The 15693-nt window shown below is 46.9% G+C and overlaps 1 protein-coding gene and 1 long non-coding RNA gene across 3 annotated transcripts in view; one reads left to right on the top strand and one right to left on the bottom strand.

The window, feature by feature from the left end:
* The window catches only part of LOC127033358 (zinc finger protein 707-like), a 90557-nt gene that overhangs the window by 54530 nt on the left and 20334 nt on the right, over positions 1-15693 (top strand). Inside the window, exons 2-3 of one of the 2 annotated variants that reach the window (XM_050921397.1) lie at positions 580-665; positions 1729-1855. In XM_050921397.1, coding sequence (XP_050777354.1) covers positions 591-665; positions 1729-1855 — 202 coding nt within the window. In that variant the 5' untranslated portion in view covers positions 580-590. The remainder of the gene's footprint in view (positions 1-579; positions 666-1728; positions 1856-15693) is intronic. The other variant, XM_050921396.1, reaches the window with a different exon arrangement.
* Positions 8989-11123, bottom strand: LOC127033396 (uncharacterized). The gene is made up of 2 exons (XR_007769086.1): positions 10937-11123; positions 8989-9538 (listed from the first exon to the last, which is right to left on the bottom strand). It is a non-coding gene; the product is annotated as an uncharacterized LOC127033396 (long non-coding RNA).

Below are 15693 nucleotides of genomic sequence, written 5' to 3' on the forward strand. Positions count from 1 at the left end.
CCTCCCCCCTCTATCTTTATTCTCCCACACCTTTGGCTGGCGCTTTGCAGAGAACTGGCTCCGGCCATTGCTTGCCAGGATGCAGAATTTTGGCCATTGTCTATGCCCAGGCAGCCACTCTGCAGTCACACCTCCCCTCTAGAGGTCTCCGCAATGATCTCACACCCATATCCCACCAGCTTGATACTTGAGTAACACATGGGGAAACTGAGGCACACACACAAACATTAAGAACATTCCCGTTTCATCACACCCCTCTGAGACCAGCCCAAGGGCACATTCTCCAGTGGCTGGAACCACTCCAACCATACCAGCCCCTGAGCCTGAGGGTGATGGAGAGACCTGGGAAAGGGCTGGAGCCAGGCAGGCAGGCAGGCAAATGACTCTGCACAAAGGGCCCCTTTCAGGGACCAACTGGTGTCGCAGGGTGTTCAGTCTGAGGGGAGGAGCCGAATCTGTGTTGTGATAAAGTGACTCAGGGTTTTCCCAGCTCGGCAGAGCCCACAGCGTCTATCTGCGGGGAGAAGGTGTGTGACATGGACTCAGTTCCCTTCTGTAACCTCCCTCTTGCCCCGACAGGCCAAGGAATCATGTGCACATTTCTCTCCAGATGGTCCTGTCTTCCAGGAGATGGAAGGGGAATGGCTGTGATGGAGACAGCTCAGGTAGGGGATTTTCAGGGAGCTGTGGGGGGGGAGGTGGTGGGAAGGATTTGGTGTATAGGGGAGGGGCAGGAAGCACACAGTGTGAGGCAGGGAGGGGACGGGGTGTGATACACCTCCTGGAAAATGATCAACCTGGGCCTGATTTTGTGAACAGGCCCGTGGGGATGGGACAGGACTTTCCCCCATTTCTGACCCAGGAAATGCCCCACTGGCCAGAGGCTGCTGTGAAATACGAAGGGAAGCTGTCAACGTTCCAGTCCCGTATCAGCCTGTGGTTGGCAGGCATGTGGGAAATGAGAAGACCCTGCCCTGCTCCGTGTGCTGGGGGGACAAGGAGCTCTCACCTTCTCCCATCCCCTGAAGCCTCCTAGCTGCTCTGAGCAGGGTGGGGAGAGGGGGATTCTGCTTCTTCGAGTCTCCCAGAGCTTCATTGTTTTGTTTATTTTTCCCTGTGACTAGGGCAGAGGTGGGCAAACTATGGCCCGTGGGCCACATCCGTCCTGCCTGGCCCTTGAGCTCCTGGCCAGGCAGGCTAGCCCCTGGCCCCTCCCCTGCTGTCCCCCCCTTCCCCACAGCCTCAACTCACCATGCCACCAGCACTCTAGACTGTGCAGCGGCATGGCTGGCTCCAGCTAGGTGGTGCTGCTGCCAGTCCTGGTGCTCTGAACAACATGGTAAGGGGGCAGGGAGGGGGGGCTGAATAAGTGGCAGGGGGTCTCAGGGAGGGGGGGTTCGGATGGGGTCGAGGCAGTCAGGGGACAGGGGAAATTGGATAGGGCGTGGAGTCCTGAGGGGCAGTTAGGGGAGGGGGTCCTGGGATGGAGAGGTCAGGGGACAGGGAGCCGGCAGGGTTGGATGGGGCAGCGAGAGAGTGGGAAGGGGGAGGGGTCAGGTAGGGGGTGGGGCCAGGCTGTTTGGTGGAGTCACAGCCTTACCTACCCGGCCCTTCATCTTGTTTCCAAACCGCAATGTGGCCCTCAGGCCAAAAAGTTTCCCCACCCCTGGACTAGTGGGATTGTGGCTGGGGCAGCAGGTAGTCAGTGCAGGACTCTTGTTGTTTCAGATGCTGGTGACCTTTGAGGAGGTGGCTGTGTATTTCACCCAGGGGCAGTGGGCTCTGCTGGACCCCGCTCAGAGAGCCCTCTACAGGGACGTCATGCAGGAGAACTACGAGATGGTGACCTCGCTGGGTAAGGGATTCCCGTCCCCTCGATTATTAGAAGCATGGGGTCTGCATGTCTGACACTAGTCAGGTTCTTTCCTGGTCAGTTAGATTGGAGGGGACTGGGCTCCGTAATGCACAGCTGCCATGTGAGAGAGACTTGCATCTTCGTACCCTCTTTAGTGAGACCAGGGTGTCAAGACCTAAGGGATATACAAAATCATCCCCTCCCGACCCCCCTAGCGTGCAAGGTGGAGAAGCCATGTATTGTCCTGTCTGTGTTGTTTCTCATTCACACACAGAATGTCTCATTCACACCTTGTTCACGTCCCCCCTTGGTAACAGCTCCAGCCATGCGGAGAGTTCTGGGCTCCGCTGGTTTAGAAATAGGCAGGGGTTTAACTCCAAAGCTGGAGGTGCATCAGCAGGGCCCCCAGGGAGCACAGATCCTAGGAACTCCTAATTAGGGTGTCACAATTCCCCTCACTTCCCCCAAGGGGGCTCAGTGACCATGTTCCCATGCTCTTGGATTCCATGTTCCCACAGCACAGCACAGGGATAGGTTCTGCTCATGGAATGTCCTTTCTGACAGATGCTCTCTCAATCCTCCACGCACCCTGATCTGGTCTGATTTCACTCCCTGAACAGGATTCCCCCTTCCCAAACCTGAGCTGATCACCCAGCTGGAACAAGGGGAAGAGCCATGGGGGCCCGATCTCCAGGCCTGTGAGGAAAGAGATATCCCAAGAGGGGCCAGCACAGGTGAGGACTGACACAGAAACCATTTGATGAATGAAGGAAAAAGCTGAGAACCCCAAAAATGTGGTATCAGTAAGTGCTCTCGGTTCTTCCTCATCTCACCCAGGGCAGGGCTGCAGTCAGCAGATATCACTGACATCGCTTTCCATGTGTCCTGTTACCTGCTGGTGTTTCCTTCCCAACGTTCCTTCTCTGTGAATTTTTGGGTGGGATGTGGAGGCAGAATCCAATTGCTCTGTCTGTGCAGCTTTAGTATGTTGGGTTTTCCCTCGGTGCTATTCCTCTTTCTTTCTCCCAGCCACAATAACTCCTGTCTGGATTGTCTCTCTCTCAGCAGGAGAAGTGGAACCAGACGGGACCTTTGTGGGAAGAGCTGCAGAGAATTTTTCCCACTGCTGGGAACAGGGAGATAACGGGGGAAATTGGCATTGGTCAGAGAGGCTTCTGGGAAACCACTCAAGGGAGCAAACAGATGAATCTATTATATGTGGGGAAGGATACAGGGATCCCACAGCCTGGCAGACAAGCCCAAAGGAAGACAGACACTATGAATGCCTTGGCTTTGGGAAAGGATTCGTTCTGAGACCACAGCTTGTTACGCTTCAGGCAATAAATACTGGCGAGAAACCACTTCAGTGCTTAGACCATAGGGAAAACTTCAGTAACCTCTCAGATCTTAATAACCATGGGAAAAGCCGCACTGGAGAGAAATCCTATCAATGCTTTGAGGACAGGAACAAATTGACTTGGAAGTCAGTACTGACTACACATCAAATAAACCACATAGGAGAGAGACTGCATAAGTGCTTAGACTGTGGGAAAAGTTTTATATGGAAGTCAGATGTTGTCAGACATCAGGCTGTCCACACAGGAGAGAGACCCCATAAGTGCTTGGACTGTGGAAAAACTTTCATACAGAGGTCAGCCCTTGTTTCACATCTGGCAATACACACAGGAGAGAGACCCCATAAGTGCTTAGAGTGTGGAAAAAGTTTCATACGGAGGTCAGACGTTGTCAGACATCAGGCTGTCCACACAGGAGAGAAACCCCATAAGTGCTTAGACTGTGGGAAAAGTTTTATATGGAAGTCAGGCCTTGCTAAACATCAGGCAATCCACATAGGAGAGAGATCCCATAAGTGTTTGGATTGTGGGAGAAGTTTCACAAATAAATCAAATCTTATAATACATCAGAGGATCCATACAGGAGAGAGACCCCATCAGTGCTCAGACTGTGGAAAAAGTTTCATACAGAGGTCAGACCTTGTTAGACATCAGGCCATCCACACAGGAGAGAGATCCCATAAGTGCTTAATCTGTGGAAAAAGTTTCATACTGAAGTCAGCCCTTGTTTCACATCAGAGAATCCACACTGGAGAGAGACCCCATAAGTGCTTAGACTGTGGAAAAAGTTTCATACGGAGGTCAGCCCTTGTTTCACATCAGAGAATCCACACAGGAGAGAGACCCCATAAGTGCTTAGACTGTGGGAAAAGTTTCGTACGGAGCTCAACCCTTCTTATTCATCAGGCAATGCACACTGGAAAGAGACCCCATAAGTGCTTCATCTGTGGGAAAAGTTTCATACAGAGGTCAAATTTTGTTGAACATCAAGCAATCCACACTGGAGAGAGACTGCATAAGTGTTTGGACTGTGGGAAAAGTTTCACACACAGATCAAATTTTATAACACATCAGAGGATCCATACAGGAGAGAGACCCCATCAGTGCTTAGACTGTGGAAAAAGGTTCATAGAGAGGTCAGCCCTTGCTGTACATCAGAGAATCCACACAGGAGAGAGACCGCATCAGTGCTCAGACTGTGGAAAATGTTTCATACAGAGGTCAACCCTTCTTAAACATCAGGCAATCCATACAAGAGGGAGACCATAAGTGCTTGGACTCTGGGAAAGGTTTCAGAAACAGATCAGGCCTTCTAAACATCTGGCAAAACACACATAGTGCTTAGACTATGGAAAAACGTTTCAAATAGGTGTCTGTCCTTGTTTTACATGAGAGAATACTCCCAGGGGAGAGACCCCCTTAGCTGCTTAGTCTGTGGCAAGAGTTTTATATGGAAGTCAGACCTTATTAGACATCCAGCAATCCACAGAGGAGAGAGACCCCATAAGTGCTTAGACTGCGGGAAACATTCAGAAACTGATCAGTCCTTGTTTTACACGAGAAAATCCACACAAGAGCAAGTCTCCATAAGTACTTGGACTGTGGCAAAAGTTGCACACTGAGATCACACCTCATTAAACACTGGAGAATTCACACACAATCTCAACTTCTGTGACACTTGTTGCACCTCTAGAAATAGAACTAGCAGAGTCTTGTTTGAGGGAGAAGACAATATGGCACGTTTACTGTGAACACAGAGAATTCTTATTAGGGGTAAAAGATAAGTAATTCAATTTCTATTCTTAGCTAAGATTGTTCACCGCACACACACACACAGTTCTATAAATGGAATATAATTACCAGCCTCAGTTGCTCCTCCTAGTCAACTGGCCAGGTGGTCTAGTCACGAGGAGGAGAGCTGGGTCCTGTCGGTGTGCACCGATGCTCCCGGAAGATGATCATAGAACTGGAAGAAGAACCCAACCCTATGGTTTTGTACCCATCTTTTTATGTTTCTATCCATAGATCCTGTCCTGTCCCACTGCGCCTAGACACTGTATGATTATGAGTCATCAGTTAATGGCGGATGTGACTTTGATCTTTTTCTTGATGGGGCTTTTGTTTTTCTTTCTCTTGGGTGGGTTCTTTTGCAAGTTTCACCCATATTGTTCTTCAGCCATCAGGGTGGTGCTGGCTGCTGGTCTTTGCGATGAGCTGGCATCAGGGACTGATCCCATCCCACACCCACATTTACACTTTTAAATGAAACACACAAACCTAACATTACACACAGTTTCAGTTACAATATGGAATTGCTTTAGTCATAATGTATAATGGTTTAAGATGGCGGTTTTAGTTACAATTTATTAAAAAGAAAAGAGTTACAGTAACATTCTTCCAAGGCAATTCTTGGTAAGCTACTAACACATAATTTGTCCAAAGGTGGTTAACACTGTTTCATTTATAAAAAGACAATGTCATTAATAATAAAAGGTGGTTTCATTGCAAGTATACAGAGCTATATTATATAGGTATAATTTATTTAAAGGGTGATTTCATTCTTCAGCCCTACGACCTGGCCCGAAAGAGTTAAGAAACTTGCATGCTAATTGACCCAGATTCAGCCTTTAGAGAGATGTTCAAAAAGTGTTTAAATTATATTTGGGGTCATTCCAAGTAATAGAGACTAGAACTTTGAAACGTAACCTTGTATTGTTAAAAACTCAGAATAAGATAGTGTTGCTGATTAATCGTGATTAACTCAAAAAAATTAATTGTGGGTAGAAAAATTAATCTCAGTAGATTACACCGTTACATAATAGAATACCAACTGAAATTTGTTAAATGTTTTTGGATGTTTTTCTACGTTTCATATATATTGATTTCTATCACAACAAAGAATAGAAAGTGTGCAGTGCTCAATTTATATGATTTTTAATCACAAATATTTGTCCTTTAACCGTGAAAAGCAAAAATAATATATTTCAATTCACCTCCTAGAAGTACTGTAGTGCAATCTCTTTATCATGAAAGTGTAACTTTGAAACATAGATTATTTTTGGTATATAACTGCACTCAAAAATAAAGCAATTAAAAACTTTAGAGTCCAGAAGTCCACTTAGTGCTACTTCTTTTTCTGCCAATCGCTAAGACAAAGAAGTTAGTTTCCATTTGCAGGAGGGAATGCTGCAAGTGAGAAGAGGCAGTCTCATGACACTGTTGCAGCCGGAGTTGCAAGATATTTCCATGCCAGATGCGCTAAAGATTCCTCTGTCCCTTCATGCTTCAACCACCATTGCTTAACCTCCCTTCCCCCGGCCAGCTATACCTGCTGCCCATGCTCAGACCAGAGCTGATCATTCTTCAGCTTTTCAGCCTCTTCTAGGGTCTGTGGGGAAAATTTTTCATCTGCCAGTAGGGTTCCTAACTCTCCTGGACCAGACACCCTTTGTGGCAATGGCACCTGGCCCGGGAGAATTGGAAATCCTATTTTCCAGGGAAATCCCCTCTGGGTGGCATTTCCTATTTGCCTGCCTCCTGCCGAAGGAGAGTCAATTGGCATTTATTTATTTTTTGAGCTTCTCTCACAGACCTAGCTGCTGTTACCCATTGGGGTAGATTAATTAACTCTCTCACAGGTGTACTACAGAAAACTGCAATAGGGTGCGGGAAGGAACCAGACACAGACAGCTTGTTTGCTCAAGGAGGGCGCCCCGTTAGCAGGCGTGGCAGCCCTTTTATTCATTCTGGTTACATTGTCAGCATAATTCACAGCCTTGTTTACTTGTTTCTTATAGGCGGAGGATTTTCCCTTCTCCCCTGCCTCCCACCTGCTGCAGGCATGCGGGACGTGCTATGCTTATCAGTCTACGTAGGCGTCATATGCTGTCTACTCAGGCATATTGTGCTATGCTTGCCCAATCTACAATCACGGGGGGTAACGGGGGGTCGCAGGGATTAATTATCTGGTGGTTTGCCAGCCAGGATCAATCCCTACATCTCCCCCTTTACTTTTAGAGGGAAAAGATAGGCTTTTGTTTGGTCCAAGGGCACCCTTGGGTGCACAATGAAATTAAGGAGGGAATACACTGAATGCCGCAGCAGGTGAGCACAAGGAATAAAAGGCAGAGTCCTCCATAGGTTATTAACTGATGTAACCAACCCCATCCTGGTAGCAAGCTAGCCAGCCAGTCCCACCAGGAGGAGAATGGGTCTTTGTGAATTCGAATGTGAGCAGTGAGATTTTTAATTACAGCTATTTGATTATTAATAGCATGGGAATGATCAGAAATGTTAAAACAACACATATCATCAATTTTTTCACAGCCATAGTCATGTAGCAAAAGAAGATAATCAATAGCAGCTTTATTTTGCAAAATTTCATGGCGCAGCTTTGTTTGCTCCTCATTAAGCAATGCCACTGCAATAGACGTGGCATTTAAGAGCTTTAACCGCTGAGCAAGCTAACCAATTAAAATTTTTACTATTACTAATTATTAAGCCAGATATGCCAACCAAGGAGGTGGCCAAGGCATTATACATAACATCACACAAAAATTAGCATTTAGGCAAGCAATAAAGGCAGTTAACAAATTTTCTGGGGTTTTCTCCTTTTCTTGCTGTTTCAGCAGACGCTCAGCTTGCTGTGGGAGGAACTTTGTTTGTACCCACGTCACTGGTGCATTGGGAGTACTGCGGCGCCGTTATTGAGACAGCGTAACTGTTGTTGTTAATAACTGATTGAAATCAGGAATGGGATTGTTAAGACCCTGGTGCCACGCCATGCTGCGGGCCGCCTGTGGGGTCCTCTTTCCACGGACGGATGTAACGGGCTGGGACCCACACAGGCCCCTTAGGTATGTTAACGGCTGCGTACCCCCGCCCCCAGGTAATCAAGGGGACTGGGGCACTCCACGTGGTTCCAGGGAGTTGTCTATACGTTACTTTAGGGGCGGGGAGTTCTTCCTTGCACCTAAAGTGTTTCTGTAAACGGGAGATATAATGGGCACCATCAAAAACAAGATTTAAATAATTGATTGTATAAAGAACATGTGCTAACCACACCTCCTTGTCGGGCAGCGTGGGCGGGATTCCCCCTTTTGTTTTTTGTTGGAGGAGAGCTGTTTTGAGGGTACGGTTCGCACGCTCAACGATAGCTTGGCCCTGTGAATTATAGGGGATGCCAAAGGTGTGCACAACGCCCCAACGGGAGCAGAAGGCAGCAATTTGTAAATACTGTAAGCGCATTAATTATGGGGGTTTGCTGGCAAAGATTACGAAATACAGTGGGAATGTGACAAATGGCATGCAGGCGAGGATCTTTCTGAATATGATAGGACAGGGAGCCCACAAAGCCTGCCAGGGCTAGTTGAAGGGCATCCGGGAAGGCAAGGGCTGATTTGGTCTTTGGGTAGCGCTTTTTTACCCGTGAGAAAAGAAACTTAACACATGTCATTAGTGCCTGGCAGTGTTTTGCAGATTTTATAGCTGCTTGGGCACATTTAAGCCCCACCCCCCTTCCCTTGGTTATTAGCCAAGTTTTAGCTGTGAGCAGTGTCCTTGAATGGAGACAGTGTCTTATTTACAGTTTCCTAGCTACTTTTTTTTTTTTTAGTTAACTTATTCTGTTTTTTTTTGTTTTTTTCCTTTTTGGCTTTCTTTAACCTGCAAAGGAAACTTTTACTTTTTACCTATACACCTTTTTCCAACAACGAACACGTAAACATTGCCATTATACAGTACATTAGTCTTATTATTTAATATATGTCACACATACTCTTTTACTAAAATAACCTTATTACAGAACTTTGGAGCAACGAGCTAGAACAAGCACACCCACTTTGAGGAGTTCATTCAATTCAACCTCTAGTCCAATAGCCTTCCACCATCCCCAGCCCTCTGGCTAGAAATTTGAGGTAGCCAGAAAGATCCCATGTACAATATGGGGAGTGGGTTAACTGTTCATGTCTTTGCTTTCAAAGACCGTTGGCATGCAAATTATAACAACAATTTCTTTAATTAACAATTTGGCCAATGAAGCTTTTTTTTTTTTTTTTACTTAAGCAAATGCATTAGACTTTAGTGTATCACATTTTCCTGATTTATCCAAACACCTTGTATTCCAAAGTTGAATAAAACAAGTATCTGCATTTAACCCTTTTATTTAATTTTAACTAGACTATTCTATAAAAATATTAAACACAACAATTTTGGCCACGAGACAAACACCACAAGACAGGACATAGAACACAAAACATAATTTTTGTTGTGCCAGTAAATGCATGATACGTTGAATGCTGTTCAGCTGGCATTAGTTTTTTCTGATTATCTGAAAGACAAAAAAAAACAGAGGTCTACCCACCCCTTCTGGGCAGACAATCATCGCTTGAAATATACAAATACCCTTGTTGACTTCAGGCAAAAACAGAGGAATTACCCCATATTTTTATATATTTGTTTTATAAGCAGCCTAGGTTTTTAATTACATAACACTGTATACATTTTTCAGCTAATTTAACTAAATTATTTATAGCCAAACCAAATAATAGCAATTCAATAATTTTTTTGCCCAAATTTATTTACAAACATTCCGCAGACACCAAGAGCCCTTTTCTTTAGCATTTTTACAAAGTTCAACTGCTGTTTTTTCCAGCAACTACAGAGTTAACTTCTCACTCTCCCTTAAATCACTTGCTCGTCTCCCAACAGACACTTTTATCAACTTAAATCACCATGCCAAGTAAGTTCTGGGTATTTGAAATTCCCACGCTTACACTTACTGACTCCTTCCTTCCACTACACCCTTAAAGTTTTTTAACCTGCTTTCCAATCTCTTTTTTTGTTGCCTGCCTGCCTGGGCCCGATCCTGCTTTTTTTTGCTGAACCGTCCCTTCCATGGGCACCAACTTGTTTCACTACCAGTTTAGCTAGGAGGGTGGGCTTCTTAACTAGCCCCCACCCCTCCTGGTCTTTTCCTTGAAACATTTTCACTTACAAGACTACCCGAGTTTTTCTTCATGAGGCTTGCCACCTGGACAAAAATCCAAACCCCTTTAGAGAGTTTACCTAGAGTCCACCCATCCGTCTGCTGACACTTAAACAGAAAAAAGAAATTACACAGAGCGCAGAGGGAAGTACAGTCTAAGTCAGACTTTTCCACTTCTATACACTGTCCGCTACAGGGGACGGGACAGAAGGATCTTAATTCAACCTCAGGGCTTCCTCGCACTCATGGCTTCCACCCCAAGGAATTACGAACGAGAGGTTCAGTTTCGCCCACACTCCTAACGCCCAAATGTATACGGAGCAGAAAAACAGCAGTAACCGGTTAAACAGAACAGAACCAAAACCAAATAGCGTTTTCTTATCCTATTAAGGCATACTTTTACTCATGCAATTCTCAACATATAGCACCAACAGTACCAAGCAAAGCAAACACAAAATAACAAGGGTAAAACAAATAGATGGTGTAAATTCTGCAGTGCTCCCCCCTTCTTAATTGCTCACCAAACTGTGACAAATTTCTGTTACCAATCTATCCCTCGTGTCAGGTGATCAGGCTGACACTACAGGATCGCTGGGGGAAGATAAAGAAAACACACCATATGACTGAATTTTAAAGCTTCATTAATAAAATAATAAAACAACAATGGAGAGTGTTGGGAACGCTCCCACATCACTCAGGAAAATATTAATGCCCCAAGCCCGAAGCTCCTTTTATACTTACACAGGTACGTCCAGACTGGCCACTTCTGTGTATAATGTTCAGAGGAGGGGGAGAGGTGGAAGGGAGATTATCTTGTATACAGCTTGTCCAGAATTTCCAACATGCTTCTGCTCTTGGGAGGGCTGTTTTTTTACACCCTGGAATCTCCTGCGGCGTTTCTTTCAGAGATTCCAGTTCAGGTCGGCTGCCTGTGGCTTTTTTTAATCTATTTACAAACTGGTGAAAAGGCTTAGAGGACCCTTGTCTAATACTAGTGAAGAACGACAAGGGTTTGCCAGTCATGGGAATACGACGAAACGCCCGCATGACTGAAAGTGCGGTGCGTTTGAAAGATTCTGCCGGGAGCACCAACTGTGCATCCACCTCTGCAAACCGCCCCGACCCATAAATCTGGTCAGGGATGATCTCTGCAGAGGAGCAGGCCAATGCTGCAGCCCGGAACTCACTGTCCCATACACAGTACTGGGCAGGAGATAAAATCATTCGGAACAGGTGTTTCCAATCTGTTGGTATCATAACATAGATTGTACCCAGCCCCTCAATGAGACCCTCCACGTAAGTGGAGCGGAGGCCGGATTGGCGGACCCCGCTATTTATTTCCCTAATAACCTTGAATGGTAACGGGTGATGTGTAGCAACGTTCTCTCTGGCATCATTCAAGGCATAGGTAACGGGATAGAGGGCCGGGAGGTCTCCCTCCCATTCCTCCAATAAGGGGGAGGCATCTATCGCCATTGCCTGCTGAAGAGCGGCTTGCACCGCGCTCTGAGCCGGCGAGGACGAAAGAGAGGGAGGCGACGGCGAATCAAAAAGGGCAGGACTGGGGGCCGTCGCCTGCGCCCGAGGGGCAGGACAGGGGGTTTGAGGTTCCGTGACATAGGATGGAGATGGGGTAGGGGTGGGAGAGGCAAGCGGGGGCGCCTCCTTTCGCAAACGCCCGATTGCCTCTGCACAATGCTGCCACAGCAAAAGGTACTGGATGGGTGCTCGCGGTTCTTTTAGGAATTGCTCACCCACAGTCTGCCAATCGGAAACCTCGAGAGATCCTCTCTCGGGGTACCAAGGGCATTTAACCTCTATGACATGGAGTAAATTTTCCACATGTCGCTGCGATGCTGCTGTGCGACCGGTTACCTTGAGTAATTGAACCAGCTCTTTCGCATGAGCCTTCTGTTGCACGGACAAATCCCCCCCCATACTCACAAGGGAGTGCGAAGACGCACTGTGGTGCACCACGGCTCGGCCGGCCGGTGGGTACGGAGGGCTGGTATCACGTCGGGGTCACCAGATGCGGGAAGGAACCAGACACAGACAGCTTGTTTGCTCAAGGAGGGCGCCCCGTTAGCAGGCGTGGCAGCCCTTTTATTCATTCTGGTTACATTGTCAGCATAATTCACAGCCTTGTTTACTTGTTTCTTATAGGCGGAGGATTTTCCCTTCTCCCCTGCCTCCCACCTGCTGCAGGCATGCGGGACGTGCTATGCTTATCAGTCTACGTAGGCGTCATATGCTGTCTACTCAGGCATATTGTGCTATGCTTGCCCAATCTACAATCACGGGGGGTAACGGGGGGTCGCAGGGATTAATTATCTGGTGGTTTGCCAGCCAGGATCAATCCCTACAATAGGGTTGCAATAGAAGGAATCCCTGAGTGGAAGGGGGGTAACTGTGAAAGAAAGGGGTAATGTTGGGGGGAGGCTAGGGGTAGACTGAGAGCAAGAGCAGACTGGCTGGGAGAGGGAGGGAAAGAGGGTGGAGGTCGGGGAGAGGGAGAGATACAAGGGCAGCTCCCCACCCCATGGGGCAGGAGGGGGGGCTGCCCCACCCAGCAGCCAGAGGGGAATTCTTTTATCTCAAATATCACTGAAGCTTTGGGGGTAGGTGGAAGTTTCTGCCTAAGGGCTCAGAAGCTACAAGGCAGATGTCCATACTAGGAATGAAAATAGAATTTTAAAGAAGTAACCATTTCAACTATTAAAATTGTCCTGGTTAAACATTAAAAGAATTCACAACAGAGGCCCCCAACCAGGTTCCAAGCTCTCACCCCCACCTGCCATCCCAGCTGCCGCCATGACTAGCTGAGCCCAGCAAAGCAGAGGGTGAGAGGCTGGAATTGCTCTGGGCCCAGTGGAATGATTTTTAGAGTAGGGGTGCGGTGCTCCCAGGGCCGGCCTTAGGATTTATGGTGCCCTAGGCGAGATTATTAAACTGGTGCCCCTGTGCCTGATCTGCTCTTAGCAACACAAACATAATCTTACAGTATTGGAAAACTTGCCACATTCACGTTATTAAAACCAGTTTAACTTAATTAAGCACACTGTAATGCTGATGGACTACCACTAAAGAAGCAGCACTATAGAAAAAATTCTGATATGACAGAATGATGCAAATTTTTTTTTAATTTATCAAAATTTTATTGGAAATTTATATGAAGAGGTATTGAAACAAAGATTTGTTTTTAATTAAAGCAATCTTTCTGGCTTTTTTGGCTGCAAAATCAGTAATAATGTCATTGTATGACAAAGACAAAGTCGTGTCTTGTTTGATTGCAAGAATAGCAAGACCAGTTAAGCGTTCCTGACTCATTGTAGAGCGAAGATCGTTTTTAATGCGCTTTAGTTTTGAGAAACTCCGTTCTCCTGATGCTACTGTTAAAGGAATTGTCAGTAGAATACGAGTGGCAATGTACACATTAGGATATATGTCAACAAGTTTGCGGGTATGAATAAACTGTACAATGTCCATCACCGATTTTGCATGTGGCAACATTGATGACAGTGTACTCAATTCTTCGTACAGTTCAAGTCCATTTAAATCAAAACTATCACCGTGCTTCAGGAGGCTCTCTAGGTTCTTGCACTTTGTCATTAGTTGCTCTTGTTTTCCTATTTCATTGAATTTAGTTATGTCATACAAAAATCCAAACTGTTCATGGTGTACTTGCAAGGTATTAAACCTTTCATCAACAGCAGATACTGCATTATCCATCACAACATTAAAAAATTCAACCTTAAATTTCTTTTCTGGATCGTCTATGGGCATGATCTGCTGTACAGATTCTTCACAAAGAAGTGTCCCTGGCCTTTTTAACTCATATTAACTATGTATTTACTTTATGAAAGTTGGAGAAAACATTGTGAAAACGTAAAACATTGGCTGCCCAACTTCTGGGCTGGCAAAAGTTATACTGACTCACAGGGAAAAAAAAAGCAGGAGAATCTTAGTACAACATATGGTCACTCTATACCAGGGGTCGGGTCGGCAACCTTTCAGAAGTGGTGTGTCAAGTTCACTGTAATTTAAGGTTTCTCGTGCCAGTAATACATTTTAATGTTTGTAGAAGGTTTCTCTCTATGTCTATATTATATAAATAAACTATTGTTATTATCTGAGGTCTTGGCCACCGGTCCTGCTCAGGCCACTGCCAGCTGAGTAAATGAAACCCCAAACCGGCAGTGGGCTGGTGGCTGGAACCCTAGACAAGGATCCCAGGCCCTGCTCAGCCCGCTGCTGGTCTGGGGTTCTGACCACCAACTCCTGCCAGCCAGGATCCCAGCCGCCAACCCCTCCTCAGCCTGCTACCAGCCTGGGATTCTGCTCACCCAGGCTCGCAGGAGGCAGAGTGGGGCTGACGGCTGAGCTCCTGACTGGCAAGGGGCCGGCAGCCGGAACCCTGGAGTAGCAATAGGCTGAGTGCTGCTGGCACCCAGACTGGCAGCAAACTGAGCCACTCAACGTCCCATCGGCCCTGCTCAGCCTGCCACCAGCCCACTCAGCCCGCTGCCGGCTGAGTGAATGGAACCCCAGGCTGATAGCAGGTTGAGTGGTTCAGCTGGCCTGCTCAGCCCACTGCCAGCCTGGGGTTCCTTGGGGGTCCCCAGGCCAGCAGCAGGTGCTGAGTGGGGCCGATGGCTGGTATCCCAGCTGGCAATAGGGTAGCAGTCGGAACCCCAGAGCAGTGATGGGCTGAGCCGCTCAGCCTGCTGCTGTATACCATCAAAAATCAGCTCACCTGCCACCTTTGACACGTGTGCCGTAGGTTGCCAACCCCTGCTTTATACACTGGTAAGGAGATGAGCATATTACAGTTGTTGGAGGGCTCTTATCAGGAGTAACAGGCTATAGGAAAGTCAGTCAACATTTTTTTGTTTCTCTGATGAAAACTGGCCCACTCCCTGCCTCAAACCAAACCTGTCACTAATAATTGTCAACAACTTAATTTTCTGTTTTTGGCTAAGATATTGATTTTTTTTAAAAAAAATATTGAAATTGGATTCAGGATTGTTAGCAAGAATTTTTGGCAAACAAAGTTGTTAAATGACAATCTAAATGGCAACACAGTACTGCTTTCATGCTTGGCTCACCCCCCAGCCCGCTGGTCCAACAGCTGCAGTAGAGGAGGAGATAGGTGGAAAACTGCAGGACCCCAAAATCCACCTCTTGGGGTGCAGAGTGGCAACTGCAGCAGCAAACCCTCAGGTCCAATCACACGCCGATGGGCACCACCACCAGCCTTATGGACCATGGTGAAGTTAGCACAGCATCTGATCTCAGGGAAAGGGCACCCATGGAGCCAAAGCAGCTCATCCTGCCCTGTGCAGCTCCCCCTGGATGAGATGGATTGCTGGCAGCTGCCAGCCCGGGGGAGAGGTGCTCCCCAGCTAGGGTGGCCAGATCCAGATGTCCTGATTTTATAGGGCCAGTCCCGATATTTGGGGCTTTGTCTTATATAGGCACCAATTACTCCCACCTAGAGT

The sequence above is a fragment of the Gopherus flavomarginatus genome, chromosome 12 (assembly GCF_025201925.1).
Source record: "Gopherus flavomarginatus isolate rGopFla2 chromosome 12, rGopFla2.mat.asm, whole genome shotgun sequence".
NCBI lineage: Eukaryota > Metazoa > Chordata > Testudines > Testudinidae > Gopherus > Gopherus flavomarginatus.